This window comes from Manis pentadactyla, chromosome 17 (assembly GCF_030020395.1).
Source record: "Manis pentadactyla isolate mManPen7 chromosome 17, mManPen7.hap1, whole genome shotgun sequence".
NCBI lineage: Eukaryota > Metazoa > Chordata > Mammalia > Pholidota > Manidae > Manis > Manis pentadactyla.
In genome coordinates this window covers 14,007,564-14,032,667 of record NC_080035.1, presented here as the reverse complement: position 1 = coordinate 14,032,667, position 25,104 = coordinate 14,007,564, and the positions used below count along the sequence as shown (strand labels likewise).

Here is a 25,104-nt window from a genome sequence, read left to right as displayed (position 1 = left end):
ATCACGAAAGCTCCCTACATGCTGGGTAGAGTGCACCTGGACAATTTTGTCTACCTGTCCTTTCTCCTGAGCAGTAAGCTCTGTGCAATCCTTGCCCCTTTAGCAGCACTCTTCCTAGGGGCTTCCTTCTTAGGAAGTCTCTTAGACTGTCTGCCTTTCTTTTGTCCTAGAGCAGCTGGATATGGATCCCTGCTTTCCACAAGTGGCTGGAATCTCAGTTTCTCCAGGTATTCTGCCTGTCTTAGCTTTCCAATCCCATAATCATGAGAGTACCGTGAAATGTAGGTTTGTGCTCTCAGAGGAGATCTCCAGAGTTAGGTGTTCAGCAGTCCCAGGCCTCCACTCCCTCCCTGCTCCATTTCTCTTCCTCCTGCCAGTGAGCTGGGGTAGGGGAAGGGCTTGGGTTCCGCCGGGCCACGGTTTTGGTACCTTACCCTGTTCTGTGAGGTTTTTTCTTTTCTCCAGGTGTATGCTGTTTGGCAACACCCTCTTTCCTGTTACTCTTTCAGGATTAATCATATTAATTATATTTTCATATTTTTGCGGTTTTAGGAGGAACCCTCTGTCTCACCTCTCACACCTCCATCTTTAATCCTCTCCCCATCTGTTAACATTTTTTTTTTTTGAGAGGGCATCTCTCATATTTATTGATCAAATGGTTGTTAACAACAATAGAATTCTGTATAGGGGAGTCAATGCTCAATGCACAATCATTAATCCACCCCAAGCCTAATTCTTGTCAGTCTCCAATCTTCTGAAGCATAACGAACAAGTTCTTACATGGTGAACAAATTCTTACAAAGAGAATAAGTTCTTACATGGTGAACAGTACAAGGGCAGTTATCACAGAAACTTTCGATTTTGATCACGCAATATGAACTATAAACAATCAGGTCAAATATGAATATTCCTTTGATTTTTATACTTGATTTATATGTGGATCCCACATTTCTCCCTTTATTATTATTTTTAATAAAATGCTGAAGTGGTAGGTAGATGTAAGATAAAGGTAGAAAACTTAGTTTAGTGTTGTAAGAGAGCAAATGTAGATGATCAGGTGTGTGCTGTAGACTATGTGTTAATCCAAGCTAGACAAGGGCAATAAAACATCCACGTATGCAGAAGATTTCTCTCAAAACAGGGGTGTGAGGTTCTAAGCCTCACCTCTGTTGATCCCCAATTTCTCACCTGATGGCCCCCCTGCGACTGTGCCTGTCTTAGGTTGTTCCTCCCTTGAGGAATCTTACCCGTCTCTGGCTAACCAGTCATCTTCCGGGGCCATACAGGGACATGTAAAGTTGGTAAGTGAGAGAGAAGCCATATTGTTTGAAAAGGTTAGCTTTTTACTTCTTTGCATATTTATGCCCTGTGGCTTCTATGCCCAGCATTTGTCTTGAGGTATCTTTACCACTTGGAGGAATTATGATACTCGGTAAATTTGATATGAGGCACGAATTCTATTTAAGGGTTGTAATTAGGAAGGAAGAAGAAAAGCTATAGAGGTAGCAGACGGAAGAAAACATGGGAAGATTGATTATTTCTTTGACATATCTTCTTGTAGAGTAACTTAAGCATGTATAGGTTTTAAACTACTAATTAAATTGTGCACATACATTAACATAATAGGAATACAGTTACATAACCAAAGCAGATCTATAATTACCAGCCATCTCCAGTGAAGTCAAGAAAACCAGTTAGGCACCCTAGGCATTTGTGAAAATTTGTCTATGATATGATGGATATTGTCCAACTGTACTTGAACAGTCTGAAAGAAATCAGACAAATTAAAACAGCCCATTCCTGGGAACTGTTCACATCCCATATGTTCTTTTAACAGTAGATAGTCTGTAGTTGTAAGATTTTGGAGCGCTACAACTTGCACTTCTCCTAATTCTTGGTTGAGTTCCAACAGTGTAGATCCAGTCAAATTTGTTGTTTTACTGTATGCACAGGCCAGCTTAGATATCTCCTTCTTCATTCCAATGGCAAGTCCAGGAACCGGTGGGATGAGTGCAGCTTCAACTGCAGCAACGCCTGGATCTTTGTTGAGGCTTTTTGATGATCATCTTCTGGCATGAGCCTTCCAGAGAGTGCTGATGTTGGAAGTTCTTCATATCGTATCTTAGTTCATTTTCTCGGTAGCCAAATTAGGCTTTGATCCTCTGTATAAACACAAACAGACCCTTTGCCCACACTTTGATATGCCCTTTATACCATTGTGTAGAACTCATTGGAGGTCACCACACAGGAACTGCTTTTTTTTTTTTTTTTAATAAGAGAAAGGAATATTATCAGAAAAGTGTACCTCCATAGCCGATCATCTGACACCCTTTAAGTGATCAAAATTAAGGATATTTAAAGCATGCATTAATCGTTGATTTACAGTTAGTTTTATCCTATCATGGAGTAATCCCCCTTTTCTTTCTTTCTGTCTTTTTTTTTTTTGTTATCTTTAATCTACACTTACATGAAGAATATTATGTTTACTAGCCTCTCCCCTATACCAGGTCCCCACTATAAACCCCTTTACAGTCACTGTCCATCAGCATAGCAAAATGTTGTAGAATCACTACTTGCCTTCTCTGTGTTGTACAGCCCTCCCATTTCTCCCACCCCGCTATGGATGCTAATCTTAATACCCCTCATTTTCTATCCCCCCTTATCCCTCCCTACCCACCCATCCTCCCCAGTCCCTTTCCCTTTGGTACCTGTTAGTCCATTCTTGGGTTCTGTGATTCTGGTGCTGTTTTGTTCCTTCAGTTTTTCCTTTGTTCTTATACTTCAAAGATGAGTGAAATCACTTGGTATTTCTCTTTCTCCGCTTGGCTTATTTCACTGAGCATAATACCCTCCAGCTCCATCCATGTTGCTGCAAATGGTAGGATTTGCCCTTTTCTTATGGCTGAGTAGTATTCCATTGTGTATATGTACCACATCTTCTTTCCACATTCATCTACCGATGGACATTTAGGTCGTTTCCAATTCTTGGCTATTGTAAATAGTGCTGCGATAAACATAGGGGTGCATCTGTCTTCCTCAAACTTGATTGCTGCATTCTTAGGGTAAATTCCTAGGAGAGGAATTCATGGGTCAAATGGTAAGTCTATTTTGAGCATTTTGATGAACCTCCATACTGCTTTGCACAATGGTTGAACTAATTTACTTTCCCACCAGCAGTGTAGGAGGGTTCCCCTTTCTCCACAGCCTCGCCAACATTTGTTGTTGTTTGTCTTTTGGATGGCAGCCATCCTTACTGGTGTGAGGTGATACCTCATTGTAGTTTTAATTTGCATTTCTCTGATAATTAGCGATGTGGAGCATCTTTTCATGTGTCTGTTGGCCATCTGTATTTCTGTTTTGGAGAACTGTCTGTTCAGTTCCTCTGCCCATTTATTAATTGGATTATTTGATTTTTGTTTGTTGAGGCGTATGAGCTCTTTATATATTTTGGACGTCAAGCCTTTATCGGATCTGTCATTTACAAATATATTCTCCCATACTGTAGGGTTCCTTTTTGTTCTATTGATGGTGTCTTTTACTGTACAGAAGCTTTTCAGCTTAATATAGTCCCACTTGTTCATTTTTGCTGTTGTTTTCCTTGCCGGGGGAGATATGTTCAAGAAGAGGTCACTCATGTTTATGTCTAAGAGGTTTTTGCCTATGTTTTTTTCCACGAGTTTAATGGTTTCATGGCTTACATTCAGGTCTTTGATCCATTTTGAATTTACTTTTGTATATGGGGTTAGACAGTGGTCCAGTTTCATTCTCCTACATGTAGCTGTCCAGTTTTGCGAGCACCATCTGTTGAAGAGACTGTGATTTCGCCATTGTATGTCCATGGCTCCTTTACAAATATTAATTGACCATATATGTCTGGGTTAATGTCTGGAGTCACTAGTCTGTTCCACTGGTCTGTGGCTCTGTTTTTGTGCCAGTACCAAATTGTCTTGATTACTATGGCTTTATAGTAGAGCTTGACATTGGGGAGTGAGGTCCCCCCTAGTTTATTCTTCTTTCTCAGGATTGCTTTGGCTATTCGGGTTCTTTGGTGTTTCCATATGAATTTTTGAATGATTTGTTCCAGTTCATTGAAGAATGTTGCTGGTAATTTGATAGGGATTGTATCAAATCTGTATATTGCTTTGGGCAGGATGGCCATTTTGACAATATTAATTCTTCCTAGCCATGAGCATGAGATGAGTTTCCATTTGTTAGTGTCCCCTTTAATTTCTTTTAAGAGTGACTTGTAGTTTTCAGAGTGTAGGTCATTCACTTCTTTAGTTAGATTTATTCCTAGGTATTTTATTCTTTTTGATGCAATTGTGAATGGAATTGTTTTCCTGATTTCTCTTTCTATTGGTTCATTGGTAGTGTATAGGAAAGCTACAGATTTCTGTGTTTTAATTTTGTATCCTGCAACTTTGCTGTATTCCGATATCAGTTCTAGTAGTTTTGGGGTGGAGTCTTTAGGGTTTTTTAGGTACAATATCATGTCATCTGCAAATAGTGACACTTTAACTTCTTCTTTACCAATCTGGATTCCTTGTATTTCTTTGTTTTGTCTGATTGCCGTGGCTAGGACCTCCAGTACTATGTTAAATAACAGTGGGGAGAGTGGGCATCCCTGTCTAGTTCCCAATCTCAGAGGAAAAGCTTTCAGCTTCTCGCTGGTTAGTGTAATGTTGGCTGTGGGTTTATGATATATGGCCTTTATGATGTTGAGGTACTTGCCCTCTATTCCCATTTTGCTGAGAGTTTTTATCATGAATGGATGTTGAACTTTTTCAAATGCTTTTTCAGCATCTATGGAGATGATCATGTGGTTTTTGTCTTTCTTTTTGTTGATGTGGTGGATGATGTTGATGGATTTTCGAATATTGTACCATCCTTGCATCCCTGGGATGAATCCCACTTGGTCATGGTGTATGATCGTTTTGATATACCTTTGAATTCGGTTTGCTAGTGTTTTATTAAGTATTTTTGCATCTACGTTAATCAGGGATATTGGTCTGTAATTTTCTTTTTTGGCGGGGTCTTTGCCTGGTTTTGGTGTTAGGGTGATGTTGGCTTCATAGAATGACTTTCTGAGTATTCCCTCCTCTTCTATTTTTTGGGAAACTTTAAGGAGAATGGGTATTAAGTCTTCTCTGTGTGTCTGATAAAATTCCGAGGTAAATCCGTCCGGCCCGGGTGTTTTTTTCTTGGGTAGTTTTTTGATTACCATTTCAATTTCTTTGCTCATAATTGGTTTGTTTAACTTTTGTGTTTCTTCCTTGGTCAGTCTTTGTAGGTTGTATTTTTCTAGGAAGTTGTCCATTTCTTCTAGGTTTTCCAGCTTGTTGGCATATAGGTTTTCACAGTAGTCTTTAATTATTCTTTGTATTTCTGTGGAGTCTGTCATGATTTCTCCGTTCTCATTTCTGATTCTGTTGATTTGTGTTGATTCTCTTTTTCTCTTAATAAGTTTGGCTAGAGGCTTATCTATTTTGTTTATCTTCTCAAAGAACCAGCTCTTGGTTTCATTGATTTTTGCTATTGTTTTATTCTTCTCAATTTTGTTTATTTCTTCTCTGATCTTTATTATGTCCCTCCTTCTGCTGACTTTAGGCCTCATTTGTTCTTCTTTTTCCAATTTCGATAATTGTGATGTTAGACTATTCATTTGGGATTGTTCTTGCTTCTTCAAGTGTGCCTGGATTGCTATATAATTTCCTCTTAAGGCTGCTTTGGCTGCATCCCACAGAAGTTGGGGCTTTTTTTTATTGTTGTCATTTGTTTCTATATATTCCTTGATCTCTATTTAAATTTGTTCATTGATCCATTGATTATTTAGGAGCATGTTGTTAAGCCTCCATGTGTTTGTGAGCCTTTTTGTTTTCTTTGTAAAATTTATTTCTAGTTTTATACCTTTGTGGTCTGAAAAATTGGTTGGTAGAATTTCAGTATTTTGAATTTTGCTGAGGCTCTTTTTGTGGGCTAGTATGTGGTCTATTCTGGAGAATGTTCCATGTATACTTGAGAAGAATGTATATCCTGTTGCTTTTGGATGTAGAGTTCTATAGATGTCTATTAGATCCATCTGCTCTACTTTGTTGTTCAGTGCTTCCATGTCCTTACTTATTTTCTGCCCGGTTGATCTATCCTTTGGGGTGAGTGGTGTGTTGAAGTCTCCTAGAATGAATGCATTGCTGTCTATTTCCCCCTTTAGTTCTGCTAGTATTTGTTTCTCATATGCTGGTCCTCCTGTGTTGGGTGCATATATATTTAGAATGGTTATATCCTCTTGTTGGACTGAGCCCTTTATCATTATGTAGTGTCCTTCTTTATCTCTTGTTACTTTCTTTGTTTTGAAGTCTATTTTGTCTGATATTAGTACTGCAACCCCTGCTTTCTTCTTGCTGTTGTTTGCGTGAAATATGTTTTTCCATCCCTTGACTTTTAGTCTGTACATGTCTTTGGGTTTGAGGTGAGTTTCTTGTAAGCAGCATATAGATGGTTCTTGCTTTTTCATCCATTCTATTACTCTGTGTCTTTTGATTGGTGTATTCAGTCCATTTACATTTAGGGTGACTGTTGAAAGATATGTACTTATTGCCATTGCAGGCTTTAGATTCGTGGTTACCAAAGGTTCAAGGTTAGCCTCTTTATTATCTTACTGCCTAACTTAGGTCTCTTATTGAGCTGTTATATACACTGTCTGGAGATTCTTTTCTTCTCTCCCTTCTTATTCCTTGTCCTCCATTCTTCATATGTTGGGTGTTTTGTTCTGTGCTCTTTCTGGGAGTGCTCCCTTCTGGGGCAGTCCCTGTAAGATGTCCTGTAGAGGTGGTTGGTGGGAAGCAAATTCCCTCAGCTTTTGTTTGTCTGGGAATTGTTTAATCCCACCATCATATTTGAATGATAGTCGTGCTGGGTACAATATCCTTGGTTCAAGGCCCTTCTGTTTCATTGCATTAAATATATCATACCATTCTCTTCTGGCCTGTAGGGTTTCTGTCGAGAAGTCTGATGTTAGCCTGATGGGTTTTCCTTTATAGGTGACCTTTTTCTCTCTGGCTGCCTTTAAAACTCTTTCCTTATCCTTGATCTTTGCCATTTTAATTATTATGTGTCTTGGTGTTGTCCTCCTTGGATCCTTTCTGTTGGGGGTTCTGTGTATTTCCGTGGTCTGTTCGATTATTTCCTCCCCCAGTTTGGGGAAGTTCTCAGCAATTATTTCTTCCAAGATACTTTCCATCCCTTTTCCTCTCTCTTCTTCTTCTGGAACCCCTATAATACTGATATTGTTCCTTTTGGATTGGTCACACAGTTCTCTTAATATTGTTTCATTCCTGGAGATCGTTTTGTCTCTCTCTATGTCAGCTTCTATGCGTTACTGTTCTCTGGTTTCAATTCCATCAGTGGCCTCTTGCATCTTAACCATTCTGCTTGTAAATCCTTCCAGAATTTGTATCATTTCTGTTATCTCCTTTCTGGCATCTGTGATCTCCCTCCGGACTTCATCCCATTTCTCTTGCATATTTCTCTGCATCTCTGTCAGCATGTTTATGATTTTTATTTTGAATTCTTTGTCTGGAAGTCTGGTTAGGTCTGTCTCCTTCTCTGGTGTCTCTGTGATCTTGGTTTGCCTGTAATTTTGCCTTTTCATGGTGATAGGAATAGTTTGCAGAGCTGGGACGAGTGACGTCTGGAAGAACTTCCCTTCTTGTTGGTTTGTGGCCCTCCTCTCCTGGGAGAACAGCGACCTCTAGTGGCTTGTGCTGGGTTGCTGCGCTCAGACAGGGCTTGTGCTTCCTGCCTGGCTGCTATGGAGTTAATCTCCGCTGTTGCTGTGGGCGTGGCCTGGCTCGGGCAGCTACTCCAAGATGGTGGAGTCGCGTTGGAGCAGGAGCTGCTGGGAGGCTATTTATCTCCGTAAGGGGCCTGCCTGCTCCCTGCAGCCCAGGGGTTAGGATGCCCAGAGATCCCCGGATTCCCTACCTCTGGACTAAGTGTTCCGCCCTGCCCCTTTAACACTTCCAAAAAGCACCAGCCAAAACAAAACAACAACCACAAAAAATAAATAAATAAAGAAAGAAATAAAAATGGCCACTCGCTTTTCTTTAGTTCTCCGGCGCCGGCCTCCGATACCCGCTCGCTGGTCTTACTGCCCTGTTTCCCTAGTATTGGCATTCCTGTCCCTTTAAGACTTCCAAAAAGCACTCACCTCAACAAAACAACAACAACAACAAATGGCCGCTCGCTTTTCTTATGTCCTCCGGCGCCAGGCCTCCGGTACCCGCTTACCGTTCTTGCTGCCCTGTTTCCCTAGTATCCAGGGCCGTGTGCATTCACTGTGTCTGCACTCTGGCCCGGATGGCTGGGGCTGGGTGTTCAGCAGTCCTGGGCTCCCTCTCCCTCCAGCTCTGCCTCCTCTCTTCCCGCCGGAAGCTGGGGGGAGGGGTGCTTGTGTCCCGCTGGGCCGGGGCTTGTATCTTACCCCCTTTGCGAGGCGCTGGGTTTTTGCACGTGTGGATGTGGTCTGGATGTTGTCCTGTGTCCTCTTTTCTTTATTCTAGGAAGAGTTGTCTTTGTTACATCTTCATAGGTATATGTGATTTTGGGAGGAGATTTCCGCTGCTCTACTCACACCGCTATCTTGGCTCCACCCCCATAACAATTTTATCTGAGTATTATTATCTATGTTTTGAGAGTATGGAATTGGCAACTCCATAACATTCTGAGTTATTCAGCCTTTATTTTGAATTCCTTACAAACTTAATATCGTGTTTTCTATAACAAAGAAAGTAATACTATTTGTTTCTTCATGGTATAAAATCATTGGATGACAGATTGGTAACTGTCACAAGGAGATTCCTGTGTTGGTCCTCATGATAACATGCAGATTCTAAGAAGCATCAGAAACCTTGAATATACCAATGTCATAGTGCTTAGTTCTGATCAATGAGAAGAACAAACACTGAAAACCTTGCTTTGGGAGCAAGGTGTTTGGGATTAGGCCTGGAAACAATGGACTAGCTCTTTCTCTGTTATTTCTTGATATGTGATACTGTATGTTTTTATTTTTGTGGCCAGGTTTAAGAGCAGGACTAGCTGCCTCAATTGCTGGGAGTTCTATTATCAACAAAATGTTACTAGCAAATATCGATCCTTTTGGTGCAACACCATTTATTGACCCAGATCCAGATTCAATGTAAGGAAATACTTTTGTAAATATTTTGTTTAGCCTTCTCTTTTTACAGTTTTGTACTAATGGTAACATTTTAACATATTACAGTAAATATGGTTCCACATGCAAAAAGGATCATTATCAACTTTCAGAAGTTGATGATGATAAGTATGTTGACCCATTTGCCACACTTTGCTTTTCATGATCATTTCCAGGCTGTTGTCTCTGATGACAGACCTGCAACGAGCAGTAGTTCAGTGCCGCTCACTTGTCCCTGGATGCCAACTTCATCGGTGCCTCATGTCCGTATTTGTGCTGCTCCATTCACCTCCCTTCTCCGTGGCCAATTCTGCCATCTTACCCCATTCAGCTTCTAAGTTTTCTTATTTCAGGGGAAGCTTCTGGTCCATATTGATCTCTCCCCTTCCTAAAACTCCTAATAAAATTGTCAACAGTTTACCATGTACTTCCTTTTACTTCCATGCTGAAATGTGCCTTTGTTAGAGCTCATTTCTGTAATGACAGTTCTCAACAGCAGTACCGTGTTTTAAACATCTTTGTAGTTTCCAAAACACCTGAACGAATGGGCTTGACGTAATTGTTTTCTGCTCCATAAATATTTGTCCACTAATAGGAGTACCAGTGGAAGAGAACTTCTGATGACCAAAAAAAGGGAGAATGGCACCTGACGTCAAGGCCTTCCCATCTGTATTTGTAGCAATGGGCCTGTGATGAGATAGAAGAACCACGATTTTGCTACAGTTAATATATAGCAAAGCATTACTGTGACTCTGTCTCCACTTTGCCTTGCTCATCATCCCTTTGTATCACAAGTACCAAAAATTACACACAAGTATTGGGGTGGTGCACATGGCAAATTATTCCTGCCAAGGTTTATTCTACAAGAAATGGAAGCTTAAATGGTTTTAAGTGCTGTTTTGTGTGCAAATTGTAATTGTTGTGATGAACGTGTAATTGACTTGTATGTACTTTTCCTTATTATCATAGAGATGGATATTCTGAAAAATGTGTCATGAACAATTACTTTGGGATTGGATTAGATGCAAAAATTTCATTAGAATTTAATAATAAGAGAGAGGAGCACCCTGAAAAATGCAGGTAATTCTGGTAATAGTAATAATGTCATTACATGAAGGCAATTTTAATTTCATTTATCTCTCTTGCTTGCTCTGCCTTTAAAGAGCAAGTAAATAATAGCTGCTGGAATAGTCTTCCAATATTTAATTTCAGGAGCCGAACTAAAAACTTGATGTGGTATGGAGTCCTTGGGACCCGGGAGTTATTGCAGAGATCATACAAGAATTTAGAACAGAGAGTTCTACTTGAGGTAAGTTCATCTTGAAGTAAGGACATTTCAGATTATCAGATTATCTTAAAAAATAATCATCTTGCTTAAAAAAAAATTTTAAATAATTATTAAATACTAAGGAAAATATGGAAGTGGTTATCACCTTATCCTAAAGGAGATATAGACACTGGCTATGGGGACAGACTTTTATCATTATAATTAGCTCCTGAAATTCGGGTGCTACCATGGAGTCCTGGGAGTCCATTTAAAGGCTAGCATTTCTAAAGGATTTTCTCATTTAAATTTCCAAATTCAATTCAGTTCTCTAATGCCTGAAGTTTTTTGCAAGTACCTGAAAAATAACTGCCATAATTAATAGAATCTTTTAATTTAAATGTTTTTTTTCCAGTTATTTCTAACAAATTAGTCAAACAAAAAGATTTTGAACATTTACAATTTTTAGTATTTTTTACTAATTTAAATAGGAAATTAAGGACAGCAAAAGTTATTTAATCTCCTCTGATAACAGGCTGGGACATGGCTCTGAAAAGTCTACTAATTTCTGTGCATTTTCTTTTCTTCACCCCTGATTTAGGCTTACTCTTTATGCTGAAAAGTGTATCTTCCCTATCTTGTATTTTTATATAACCAGATATTTTAGATTAAGGCATAGCCTACATACAGGAAAGTGTATAGATCTTAAGTCTTCAGCTCAATGTATTAAACAAAATATGGACTGAAATGTGGACTAAAGAGGTGCCTGACTCATCCATAATCAACTTAATGTCTTCTTAGTAAGAGAAGTCTTTTATAGGTACCTTCCATTCTAGAGCACAACTACATGACCAACTAGTTTGATTTATCATTGCTTGTAAAATCAAGAGAGATGCTGTCCTCTCACTTTATCTCTAAATGAAAGCCTCTGCCTTGCTCTCCTAAAAAAATATCAAGAGAGATGTGACTGGCTGAAGCAGTGCAAACTCAGGAAGGTTCACGCTGAGTAAGCACTCTCCTTGGTGGCCTCATCGGCTGGTCAACTTGAGTTCTCTCCTGCCTGGTGGGCTGACACGTTGTTTTCTTATCCATGTCCTAAGTCAGTCGCACTGTTGTTAAGGACAGGTAGAAAGTTGAATTTATCGTTTTTATCCCCAGTGTCTTGCACAGTTCTTGGCCCTGTCTTAAGGGGGAAACAAACAAGACCATTTTGCATAATTTGATAAGCACTCTTATCAAGCTCCAGAGCCAGCCTTCTCTGAGAGTTAGGGAACTGTTTAGATCAGTGTCTTGCCTGAGGGTTTCAGCCCCAGGGCAGGTTCACTATGGATTTGGTGAGACCAAGAAATGACAAGGGAATGTTCTTGGGGTAAAAAAGTTTATACCTGGCTTTATTCTCTCAGCAGTAGGTCTATAATCCACCTCCTCTCTGCCTGGGCAGAGCTCTTTATATAGTGACTCAGTCAATAATAGCTCATTGCCTATGGTTGTGGAAGCATTAGCATAGCAGTCGGCCAGTTACATCATCAAGTAGTTTAGGGTCAGGTGAGGATCCTGGCCATTGGAACTTCCATTTTCCACACAAGCATTCAAGTTAACAGACCTCTGAATCTATCTACTGGACCCCTGGTTTCTGAACCTCAGGGGTAAGAACCCTTAATTTAGAGGTTTATGTTAAGTGATAAAGAGGAAAATAAATTAGTAAACAAAATCAATGAAGACATATTAATATACACAAAAAGATAAGAAAAAATAGAGTATTCTTTGTCATAGTTAAAAATAAACAAAACACCTGGTACTCCTAAGGACTGTGGAGACCCATTGTCTAAAAATTAATTCCCTGATGCTGATTAGGATCACCTGGGACAAAGATGCAGCAAAGAGATGCTAAGCTAATGAAACTTATTGCTGTGCTTAGGATTTCCAATACTATGTTGAATAAAAGTGGTGAGAATGTATATCCTTGTCTCGTTCCTGATCTTTGAGGAAAAGCTTTGAGCTTTTCACTATTGAGTATGATGTTAGCTTGTCATATGTATGGGCTTGTTATAATATAGGGGCCTTTATTATTAAATCCTTAAGACTTCTCTGGATTTTTTTAAAGTTCATCTTTATTTACAGAGGCAATATTTTTTCCAATTCCTTTAAGTTAGTTATTGTCTTGCCAATGGGTTTCAGCCCCAGGCAGGTTCACTATGGATTCAGTGTGACCAAAGAAATGACAGTAGAAGGTTCTTGGGGTAAAAGGGTTATACCCAACTTTATTCCCATGGTGACAGGTCAATTGCTAGAATCCTGTGCACTCAGCGAGTCTGCATGCAGCAAGCCGGTCTCTGCCTCTGGGCCTCTCTACCCATGCAGCCATCTCAATCTCTGTCCTTGGTGCTGCCACTACTCCAGTCTCGTCTCTGCTCTCCTGTAGTCTTGCAGCCATGCCAACGTGTTTCCCAGAGCACTGAGTGGAGCTCTTTTTATAGAGTCAATAACAATGTATTGCCCACATGTGTGTAGTGAGCTAGCCATCCAGGGCCAGGTGAGAATCCTGGCGACAGGAACCTTCACTTTATCCACAGTGACATAATTTAAGCAGCTTTTTCTAAAGCACACAAAGATGCCTGTTCAATTTATTGGGTTCAGAAAAAGTTTATTATTTGACTAAATACTTAATGTTCATTCATTTGACAAATACACATTGAGCACCAGCTATGTGCCAGGAATGGCCGTAAGTGCTGCGAAACAGTGTGGAACTTTGAATCCATTTTCATGCACAAGAAAAGAAATTGGAAAAGAAAAAAAAGCCTGTGTGGGTATATCAAATATGAAATATTATCAGTTATTTAAAATGGTTGAAAAATGGATTCAAACTGAATTCTCATTTGTTCTAAAGATTGAAGATCATTTTTATTGGACATTAAAATGCAATATATATAAGGTTATGTTAATTATTTTTCAATGAAAATATAGCATCTACTTTAAGTATGACATTTGCAAGCTCTTCTCTTTTGAAGGCTTAAACCTTCTACTCAGGAGGAATTTACTCACATGCTATGCGTAATGACTTCACCATCCATAAGATATTTTTTCCTTATTTAAATGATAATTTAAATTTCATTTAAGTGATTAACTCAAGGGCATGGAGTATAAGTTACTTCCCAACATACCTGTTTTTTCCTTAGTTCTGACTACTTGAAGAATTTAGCTTCGAGGTCAGCCAGTCACCAGTTAGTTACAGAGCACCAGCAAAGTGGCAGGAGTTGTGAGAGGTAGAGGTGCAAGGTGACATGGCTAGGACTCAGAGTCCGCCCTCGCAGAGTCTGCCTTCTGTGAAAGGCTGCTTAGAATACGTACAAAGATGACCAAAATACAGGTGAGTATATAAGGGACCTGAAAAAAACTCAAGATTAAATATTGACTGATTTTGATAGAAAGAAGTAAACATTTTCAGATTGGTTTTCTCTAACAACTTCTGCTGTAGTTACTTGTATGATAAAATTTTTTAAATTAAAAAAATAAGATAAAGGTAATGTGTAGGAATATATTTATAGGATTGCAGACATTACCAACCCACTTTCCTTCTTGGCCCTTTGTCTGATATTCTCATGACTTCCAAGCTAGTGATTTTGTTTGTTTTATATAACCTCTAAACCTTCGCCTTACAGTGTGATGGGCAGTACATCCCTCTGCCCAGTCTGCAGGGAATAGCAGTGTTGAACATCCCCAGCTATGCCGGAGGCACTAACTTTTGGGGTGGCACTAAGGAGGATGACGTAAGTATTCCCTTGCCCTGTCCAGATTCTAGAGGCTACCCACATTCTTTGACTTGAGGCCCCTTCCTTCATCTTCTAAGACAACAAAGGCAGGTTGAATCCTTGTCATGTTGCATCATTCTGATCTCTTCTTCGTCCCTCTTCCACTTTTAATGACTTTTGTGATTACATTGGGCTCACTCATCCCAGATTATCATCCTGGATAATCTCCCCATCCTAATCTAATCACATCTGCAAAGTCTGTTTTGCCATGTAAGGTATCATTTATGGGTTCTGGGAATTAGGACATGGATATTTTTGGGATGGGGAGAGGGGTGTTAGTCTACCTACCAAAATACCTTCCTGTACTTTAAATTTCCTAAACTAATGTGTACATTATTACTATTTTTATTTTTTTTAATGTCAAGTGGACTCATTTGGTCTTGAGGTTTAGGGCTATTTTTGTTTTCTTTTAATACTTTCCTATGTCAAAAAAGAAAAAAAATGACCTAATACATGTAACTATTCTAAAAATAATGAAAGAGAGGGCACAATTATTGAAGTATAAATAACAATAAATATGAGGAGTTATTACAATCTCTGAAGAGTCACACATTGAATGATAGGCTCTTTTATTTGAGAAATGATATAATGGTTCCTATTGACCCATTTCCTCAGGGCTCTTAAATGAGTAGGCAGGGATTAAAGTAGAAAATAAATTGGAAAGTATTTGTAATTTTCATGGTGTGAATATATTCCAATCCTATTGGAATATAAAAACTTATAATAACAATCAGTTTTTGGTCAGCCTGTCACTACTCTTAAGTACTTGAAAGGGAAGAAATCTGTGAGATTAAATAAATAAAGCTAACATTCCTTAAATACTTACTATGTCGTCAGTATTCTGAGAGCTTCACATTCATTATTTAACACCCACAATTTTTATCTAAAGTTTATCTATGAAGAAACTGATATGATGTTCACACAAAGTTAGGAAATAGCAGAGATAGGTTTTAAAACCAGGCAGTCGATAACAAAAATGATTTTAAAAAATCACCAATGTATGCAAATTCATGTCCTGATAGTTCAGCAAAAGTTTAATTAGGATACTACTTTATACTGAGTAATTTTTTCAGAGGCATGATTGTTTATTATACAGTAAAAGAAAGAATAAAAGGGACAAAGTAATACAGCCTAAATTTAAATTTTATATAAAATTAATTTTGTGAAAATGCATTTAACATCAAAGCAAAGTAAGCCTACATGATTTTTATCCTGAGGTTTCTGTTTTCTTATTTTCAAATGTCCTAAAAAGTTGTTGTGTTAAGATATAAAGCACATTATACATATCGCAGATCACACGTTGAAAGATTTCCCTTAGAACATACCAAGTGGACTAGATCATAATTTTCATGTTCATTAGCTTAAGCCTTAAGAAATCTATTCAATATCACCTTTTGGTTTTTTTAGATGATGTGCATCATTTTATCAAGACATCTGAGTTGTATGTGAACAGATATTTACTACATTTTATACCAAGACAAATTATTTAGAAATATAATGGCTCACTGGTCCAAAGAGTGCTTTATAGAAGGGCATGAGTATTATATCCATGTGGGTGTTGAAATCTTTTTTATTAAGTTTGTTTATTTTAAGTCATCTCCAGGGATTTTTTTTTGTCTTTGGATTGCCATTTCCTAATAATATTTATTAACTTTTCAGCTTAATATTTGTGTAAGTCTTTTAATATGTATATTGAGAGTTTAAATTAGTTGATGACCTGAACTTTATCAGTGAAAGTGTAATATAGTTCTCCCTTTCAGATATTCGCTGCACCATCATTCGATGACAAAATCCTGGAAGTCGTCGCAGTATTTGACAGTGTGCAAATGGCAGTTTCCAGAGTCATTAAACTGCAGCATCATCGAATAGCACAGGTTTGTCTGTCCGATGGATCCTGACTTCACTGTGTGAGCCCCTGGGGAAGCTGTTCCCAATGACTGCTGCACTGTATATTCATCTGTAAAATACCAACTTTTTTGTCATATCAGTTGTCATTATGTCATCACTGAAAAGCGGAACATTCCAACCTACAGAATGGACTGAAAGTCAAGCTTGAACGCAGATAGAGTGTCAGCTACTCAGGATGATCTGTATTCTAAAATAACTTGTTTTATTTCAGTGTCGTACAGTGAAAATCACTATATTTGGTGATGAGGGAGTCCCAGTGCAGGTGGATGGTGAAGCATGGGTACAGCCTCCAGGGATTATCAAAATCGTGCACAAAAACAGGGCTCAGATGCTAACAAGGGACAGGGTATGTAGCAAAAAACATTCTTCTAGACTTTTACAAGACTCTTTAAAAACTATTCATTGCCATGAAAAACAAAAACCAAGGAAAACTATTTGAATTGTGTCCTAAAACTAGCATTTAGGTAATTGTGGTTTTAAGTATGAAAAAATATTCAACTTTTAAGAAAATGTATAGACTTCATTTATTTTTTGGCTTGCAGAAAATACAGAGAATTCTAATTATATTCCGACTTGCCTTCTCACCTTGCTAACAAACATGTAAATTCTCCTATTATTAACACCTTGCATTAGTGTGGTACATTTATTACAGTTGATGAGGCAGTATTTATACATTACTGTTAGCTAAAGTCTGTAGTTTACATTACTCTTTGTGTTGTGCATTCAGTAGGTTTTGACAAATGTATGATCACTTCTACCTATTACTGTATCATACAGATTACTTTCACTGCCCTAAAAATTCCTTGTGCTCCAGCTGTCCACCCCTCCCTCCCTTACCCCAACCCTTGGCAACCACCAATCTTTTTACTATCTGCAGAGTTTTGCCTTTTCCAGAGTATGTATTTTTAAGGTCACACCCATAACAAATATGACTACCAATATCTATCCTATCTATTGTCCATATAAGAGTAAAGATCAAAGCATAAATTGAAGCTCTTTTTTAACATTTGAGCCATATATTGTCAGTGTACGTTCCTTTTTATTTGTTGCAATACACTGGAAAACTTGAAAAAACATTTTTTGTAACTTATGATTTCTTTAATGAGGTATTAGGAAAATAGTAATAGTTTCAAAGTCATTCATATTGTATATAAATACACACTTATTTGTTCCTCAGAGCTCTAAACTAACAATTCATTGCAATGTTGGTTTTAAATAGGCTTTTGAAAGCACTCTAAAGTCTTGGGAAGATAAACAGAAGTGTGATTCTGGTAAACCAGTTCTTCGAACCCATTTGTACATCCAACATGCCGTTGACTTGGCAACAGAAGAGGTGTCCCAGATGCAGCTCTGTTCCCAGGCTGCGGAGGAGCTCATTACCAGGTGCGGTGGGCCTGCTGGCTTTCGGGCTCTGAGAACTCTGGTCTTGGCTGATTTTGGTTATTTCTTTTAAAACATCATTTCAGTTGTTTGGGGTATCTAAAACAGATGCTTTGACCCTCTGTCTTACTTGCTGCCTCATTGGTGCCTCAGTAATTGCCACTCTCCAGATCCTCTCCACCACACACACACACACACACACACACACACACACACACACCCCTACTCCTGTGTTCTCTCCAGAACAGGTCCGGGATGTTCTGAACACACACATTTTGCGCAATCTTTACGTGATACTACTCACTTATGTGTTACCTTATAATACTAATTAAATGTTTGTGGAATGTAGTAGGAAATGTTTACATTCACCTGCCCCGAGGAGAGCCGGGCGGATGGGTGGATGGGAAGAGTCCGAGAGTCAGTTTCCAGCAGACACATCACAGAGACTGGGAGAACACACAGAAATTAATTTCAGTAGACAGGAAGGGAAGAGATATGAAAAAATAAGTTCTGTGACTGTAAGACAGATAAAAATCACCATGACCAGGAATCAGAAAGGCAGGGCCATGGGTAAGTTTCTTACCTCCTCTTTACCTAAAGCTTATCTACCAATGAGGACAATAAGAGCTACCTTCCCAGATCCACCGTGTGAAGTGCTTATTAGCACATCATGTCTGGAGTATTTAGTGTTCCATGAATGGTAGTACTGTATTCTTCCCACACCTTCCTCTGCTCACTGATAAAAATGTTGAAAAAGAAAAGAAGGGAAACAAAGCTCGGAGGTACCAGGGGCTAATTTGCTCCCTTTCTACTGCCTCCTCCTCATCGCGTGTGCTCCTCTCAGTTCTTATTTGCCTGTTTAAATATTTGTTAAATGCTTAGAATGTACTGGATGTTAGATATGGAATAGGAAAGATACTCATTCCCTCCTGCTGGAGACCAACATTCAAAATTAGAATCAGGTATGAAAACTGCAAGACACTGAGTGGCATAGAAGAAAGAAAAGGGAAAATGAATTATTTAGTCAGCTAAATCCACATCACTGCATTACTGTTCATCTCATTTATTATCCACAGAGATAATAGTTTTAGGGTAAATTCATCTCAGATACTACAAACAACTTCTATAACTCCAATTTACAGTGTTCTGTATTTTTGTCTTTGTTCTGCATTTTTTCCCCAGCTTTATTGGAGAATAATTGATAAATAAAGGTGTATATGTGATGATTTGATATATGTATGCATTTGTAAAATGATTACCACTCTCAAGCTAATTAATACGTTATAGAAACCAGTATGGAGGTTCCTCAAATTAAAAATAGAACTACAGTGTTTTCTTGAAACCAAAATATACTTCCCATATTATTATCAGGTCAACCATGCAAATGATCTTATCCAAAAAAAGGAAGTGAAGACTGGCCAGACTTACCTTTGGTCAACCTAGTTTGGTTCCCCATATGTATTTTTAAATTTTGCAAGAGGTGAAAATCAGGCTCACTCTTTTCTATTTCCAGAATTTATTTATTCAGCATTCAACACCAGGTTGGCTTCTTGTGTGTGCCAACCATCATATTCGCACCAGGGATGCCATAATCACTGCATTGTGGTCCCTCTTCCTAATTTACTGACAGAGAAGTAGGAGGGAGAGGTGTGGCCAAAGCATTGTCAAAGCCCACTGCAGGGCTCAGTAGGCGCTATGGACCTGCAAAGGAGGCCAGAAGGTAGTGAGGGAGGGGACTGCCTGGAGGAGATGATCTAACCAAGTCTTGAGGGAAGAGTAAGAGAAGCAGCATTCTGAGTATGGGAACCAGCCTGGGCAGAGGCCCAGAGGAGTGTGAGTGCTTGGTACTTTCAGGGACTCTCAGGGACTTTGGGGTGACTGAAATTTTGACACATATATGTAAGAGTATGGGAAATATGGATGGAGAGTTGAGGAGGGGCCAGATCTTTATCAGGATGTTTCTGGAGGCAATGTGGAGCATTGTCTACAGGACAGCAAAGCAAGGATAGTGTGAATGCTGTTGGAATGCTGCCGATAGAAGACGATGGATTGAGGCAATAGAAAAGAGTGATTTAAAATAGGTAAGAGTATAAAACTGGACTTGAATCAGGAGACAGAATGACCGTAAAGTTTCTAGTGAATGGCTGGATGGATTGCAATGACTTTGATGGATTGCGGTGACTTTGATGAAATCATAGGATTCAGGAAGAGGAGTAGATCTGAATGCTGGAAGTACAGAATTTAAATTACATTAGAAGTACTTAGGAGGAGATTTGGTAGGCAGTTGGAAATGTTGATCTGAAATTGATTTGCCACTTAACCCTTTTTTTTTTTAAATTAGGATTACATTTACCCATCTCTTTCTTCTGATAAACAAGTATTCTTTATTTCTGAAGGTTATTAGTAAGAATGCTGAGATGACATTTGCAGGTTCTTTTGTGGCTTAGATCTCAGTTGTATGCTCCTTAAGAATTAAACTCTTTCCACTCTCAACTATCAAGGTTTCTGTCTCTTCTCCTGTTCTACCCTTTTCAGTTTGAAGATCATTCTCCTTGAAGATGTGAGAAGCAAAAAGGGTTTGAATAGTTTGCCTTCTTGCTTATCTGCAAACCTTCTATCATTTTCTAGCAGTTGGTAGAACTTTTCCTCTCTTTCTTTCTTTGGCTTTGGTGCCCTCCAAGATTCTGTCTTTCCAGGACTATTCTTGAAGGTTTAGATTTCAAACAGCTGTGCCACAATAGGCTTTGGAGTTGGATAGGCATAGATTCAAATCCTGGTACCATCACTTACTAGCTTTGTATACATCTAAAGCTCTCTGAGCCTCACTATCTTCTGTCAAGTGGAAAAAATTAATCACAGCTACCCTTTAAGTTGTGAATATTAAATTAGATAAATGGTAAATTAAAATTTAATTACATAAAGCAGTTAGCATATAGATGGTAAATATGGCAGTGTCATTCCTCTAATCTGTTTTATTTGTTCCTGGCTGAAGTTTCAGTGAATAAAAGAGAAGTTTCTACTCCCTACATCTAGGACCCCATTTATTCCAAAGACAACTACAAAATGAAGTGTTAACATATTTTGTTCTTCCAAATAATGCCTCCGTATGTTTATCTCTATATATTTATCTCTGATTCTAAGCCTAACTTTGTATGTAAAGGCTTTTGATTTAGTATTCTTTGCTGCAGTGGGGTTGAATTTTGTAAATCTACCCTGTGCCATTCATAACTGAGCAGTCATTTAAGAAAATTTTTCCTTTAATGACCTTTTTTTTTTCTTTTACTTTAATTCTACTACTTCTACACTTCAGAAAAATCAGCAATACTCAAAAGTTTTCTGCTCATTTGCTTCATTTTTGCTTTCAGGATTTGTGACGCAGCCACAATCCACTGTCTTTTGGAACAAGAGCTGGCCCACGCTGTGAATGCGTGCTCCCACGCACTGAATAAAGCCAACCCTCAGTTCCCAGAGGTGAGGACTTAATGGTAAATTCTCTTTCCACAGATTTTTTTGGTATTATGAATATATTTTGATACTATAAAATGTGTCATACCCCTGAAAGAACATTATACAGTCTCTGGCTCTTTGCCAGAAGCCTATGGTAAATTTGTAGCCAAATTTTTCTTTGTTTTCAATTTCATGCCATTTTTCCATTCCTGCTCTTAAATTCTCTTCATTTTTTTCTATCACTTGTTCCCTGTCATTTTCCTTCTATTCCTTCTCCTTTTAACTACTACCATGCCTCCTTCCTTCTTTTATCTTCTCCCCTGTGCTTGATAGAAGGCAAACGTAGAAAGCATGCATTTTATTAGAGCTCTTCATTCATTTGTAAAGTTGTGCACTGAAGTTATCTTGCTTCATTTTGTTGTACTAAGTTGGTAAATTTAGTAAATTTTTTAATGTGTAAGTTAAAATTTTATAACTTCAGTACATTTTTTAATGTAGAAGTTAATAATAGAATGTGAGAATGTAACTCTTGAATGTGATTCATGGTACAAGGTTAAAGTATAGAGAGAACTGATAGCATTATTTTACTCTTTTAATTATTCAAAGTTATCTAAATTAATATACAAATAAGTGCTAGTCCTCAAGATTAAAGTCTAAAAAAACAATCTGGTTGGAAGTACTGAGAGTGAAAGTCAGTGAATAGACCTAATTACAATCAGGTGATGCCCCTTTTAAGACATCATTTTCTTTGACATAACTTTTTTGTGGGAATATATTGCCATATAAATATTTGTATGTAGGAGATGTGGCTCTGAGTGTCTCCACTACAGTCAGTACATTTTTTTGGTTCTATGATACAAAAAAATCCAAGAGGTAATCATGCTAACAAACATGAGTGTGAAATTATGCAATTATTATAGAATTTTGGTAGATTTTAAAAAATACTTGTGATGTGATTCAAATTGGAAGAATAAACTTTAAAGTGTTTGCTAATGATTAAGTCCCTATTTAACAGAGATCTACTTGTCTTCGATGGTTTCTTTTTTCCCTAGAGTCTTACAAGAGACACTGCCACTGAAATAGCCATGAATGTGAAGGCGCTGTACAATGAAACAGAATCTTTACTAGTCGGCAGGGTTCCTCTGGTAAGCAAGAAATGATTGATAACATAAGAACGATGATAATGTGTGGGCCTCGCCTTCACTAGGGAGGATGCATTCATTAGATCCTAATGCAGCCTCTGGTGTTCGGCCTTAAAAATGAGCTTCCTTTTACCTAGCTTTTGCCTTCGAGAAAATGCATGGCTAAACCTGGGAGGTGTGACTCAGACTTTCCCCTCACACATGCCGTCATGCTTTTTGTAATCCTGCTCTCCCTAGTCAGCTTTGAGCTTTATAAAGTGTAGTAGGCATTCCACAGGTACTCATTAACTCATTATTGCAGAAAAGTAGGGAAAATCTCAGGTTTTGTTCCTGGATTTAACATCTGAAATATGATGGGCATGGTTTTCTCGATTTGCTTAGAAGACAACACTTTCTAGACTCTGTTTCAAGAACTAACTAGTCATATCCCCAGATTAACTCAAGTTGGTGCTAGGAATCAAGTTGAGGTCACGTCTGAACTGACCACTGTCCATAGACCAAGCATAAGCGCTGCAAGTCCACCACGGATGTCCTTCTGGGCTTGGCCAGAGTCTTTGTCTCGTCAGCCTTACTCCCTCACCATTTTCCAATGTTCTGTCTGTCCTATTGGGTCTTTTCGCCACCTAGCGTTCAATTTTGGTTATTCACATAGGCTGTTGAAACTGTAGAAAGCAGAATGCATTAGATATATTTTTCTTCCTTGTAACAGTTCTAATTAACTGATAGGTGACGATGTTAAAACATTTCTCCTGACTGTAATTTTATCTCTTGCTTTGGAAAATATACACCTAAATAAAAGTGACAGTAAAAGTCATAGTATCTGGCATAGTGGGAAAATGGAAGGTGTGTCACACAGCCTAGCTAACTAGGAAATGACTGTGGTTGGAATTTCTCCTTGATTGGGGTCCAGAAGAGTACCACGTTTGAGCGTCCTTTACTCTGAGAAGAGAAGCCTAAGGGTTGCACAAAGCCCATTGCTCTCACCCACCTCTAGAAGAATCTGAGATACAACTTCCTTGGGGCAAGAAGTGGCTGCCTCTGCAGTGGCCGTGAAGAAAACCTTTGGAAAGAAATATGGGTTATCTCTCTTGATAAAACCTGGGAACATCTTCTTTGCTCTTCTTGGCATTTGCGTTATTAACCAGAATCTTCTTGCTGTTTTTCCAAAATTATTTCTATAAGAAGTCTAGTGGATTATGACTTTGTTCCTAATTTTTAGATAAAGGTCATATATTTTTTGTGTTATTTGAAATACATTTAATGGAATTTCTGGTTGACCAGAACTAGAAGCATAACTTACTCTGCATTTTAGCTCTCTACACTAAAAGTACCCATTGAATGTTACTTAGTTAATATTTATCAATTGTATTAGATTAGTATAGAAGGACCCTCCTCCATTTTCAATTCATCTGTCATTGTCAAATATGAATGTTTGGTTTAAAATGAATACCGGTACATTCTTTCAAAACCTTTAAATGTATAACAGGGTGAAGAATCTCCATGTTTTTATTAACTACTAGCAGTGGTAGATACCTTGAATACCGAGTGGTGGATAGGGAGAATAATGCCTATAATAAAGAGTAGTAACATTCTCTGTACTTTCAATTTAAAATTCTGAGTAGGTACTCTACAATTTTAAAGTAATTTACAAAAGTACTGTTTAGCTGGAAAAGACCTTAGAAATAACCTACTCACATTCCACTGTTTATTAAGGAAGAAACTAAGTCTCCCAAAATCAATTACCCCTCCCTTGGTTGCATAATTATTAACAAGGCCAGAAATGGAATTCAGTCACCTCTCTCCCAGTTCTGCACATAAGTGTTAATTTCACCTTTACTCATTTATTGAATTTTAAGTACTTTTCAAGAACTGCTTCAAATAGGTGGATAATAGGTGACCAGTTAAATTATCTTTAAAGTTTCCAAGCCCTCTTCCACATTACAAGTCACTTACTTTTTGCTTTTCCTACGTGTTTAAAACAGCTTTTATTAATTTTTCTGAGATTCATAGTTTTTTTCCCTTAAAGTTGTTATTTTAATATAATTCTCCAGATTTTTGTGCCAAGCAAATTCTTATTATATGACATAATTATGACCAATTGTTAAAATATTATTGTTCACAGAGTGACTTATGTAAATCAGAAGGATTTTTGCCACAAATAAGTAGAACAATGAGATCGCCCACTAGTGCAAGCAGGCAGAACGGGTGGATGGATGCATGGATAACAAGAGAGAGAAGGAAAGAGAGGTGAAAGGATTTACATAGAGAAAACACCAAAAGCAGTACTTTTTGCCGTGAAATTATTGAAGTCACCCCAGCTTTTTATATCATCTTTGGGAAATAAGGATAAATCTATCCAGATTTTTAAAAAAATGAACTCAATATAAAATAATTTGTTCTTTTTTTTTTTATATGCCTTTATCTTAAGAACAATAACCCAGCCTAGGCTAATAATAGATGAGGATGTTCACTTTCAAAATAATTTATTCTGTGTGAGGTTGGTCACTGAGCCTTGTTTTGTTCTTTTCAATCTGCTGGTAAGTAGCATCTGGAATCTCCACATGAAGAGCGGGTGTCCAATGCCTTACATTCTGTGGAGGTGGAGTTACAGAAATTAACAGCAATTCCCTGGCTTTATTATATCTTACACCCAAATGAGGATGAGGTATGTAAAATCCAGCCTGTCTCTTTATAAATGTAGACTTTATGATTGACTGAATTTGAACTCATTTTTTTAAATGAGATATTAGGGGAAAATAAATTTTGTATACTACTTTCTCAAATGAGTTGTTCTTGAACAAGCAAGAAAAGGCTTTTATGTGAACAAAGATATATTTTAGAAATCAGCACATTTTCAGTATACATAATACCATGACATTTTTTTGAAGAAGTTACCACTTAAGCGATGTTTTGTGTTAATGATGGGTTCCTTATGTTTTCTTATCT

The 25,104-nt window shown here is 38.0% G+C and overlaps 1 protein-coding gene across 1 annotated transcript in view; it reads left to right on the top strand.

Moving 5' to 3' along the window:
* Positions 1 to 25,104, top strand: part of DGKH (diacylglycerol kinase eta) — a 200,060-nt gene that overhangs the window by 158,108 nt on the left and 16,848 nt on the right. Inside the window, exons 19-28 of the mRNA XM_036932386.2 lie at positions 9,076 to 9,193; positions 10,178 to 10,288; positions 10,421 to 10,517; positions 14,132 to 14,239; positions 16,042 to 16,155; positions 16,401 to 16,535; positions 17,409 to 17,572; positions 20,935 to 21,040; positions 22,069 to 22,161; positions 24,704 to 24,823. Of these exons, the coding sequence (XP_036788281.2) occupies positions 9,076 to 9,193; positions 10,178 to 10,288; positions 10,421 to 10,517; positions 14,132 to 14,239; positions 16,042 to 16,155; positions 16,401 to 16,535; positions 17,409 to 17,572; positions 20,935 to 21,040; positions 22,069 to 22,161; positions 24,704 to 24,823 (1,166 nt within the window). The remainder of the gene's footprint in view (positions 1 to 9,075; positions 9,194 to 10,177; positions 10,289 to 10,420; positions 10,518 to 14,131; positions 14,240 to 16,041; positions 16,156 to 16,400; positions 16,536 to 17,408; positions 17,573 to 20,934; positions 21,041 to 22,068; positions 22,162 to 24,703; positions 24,824 to 25,104) is intronic.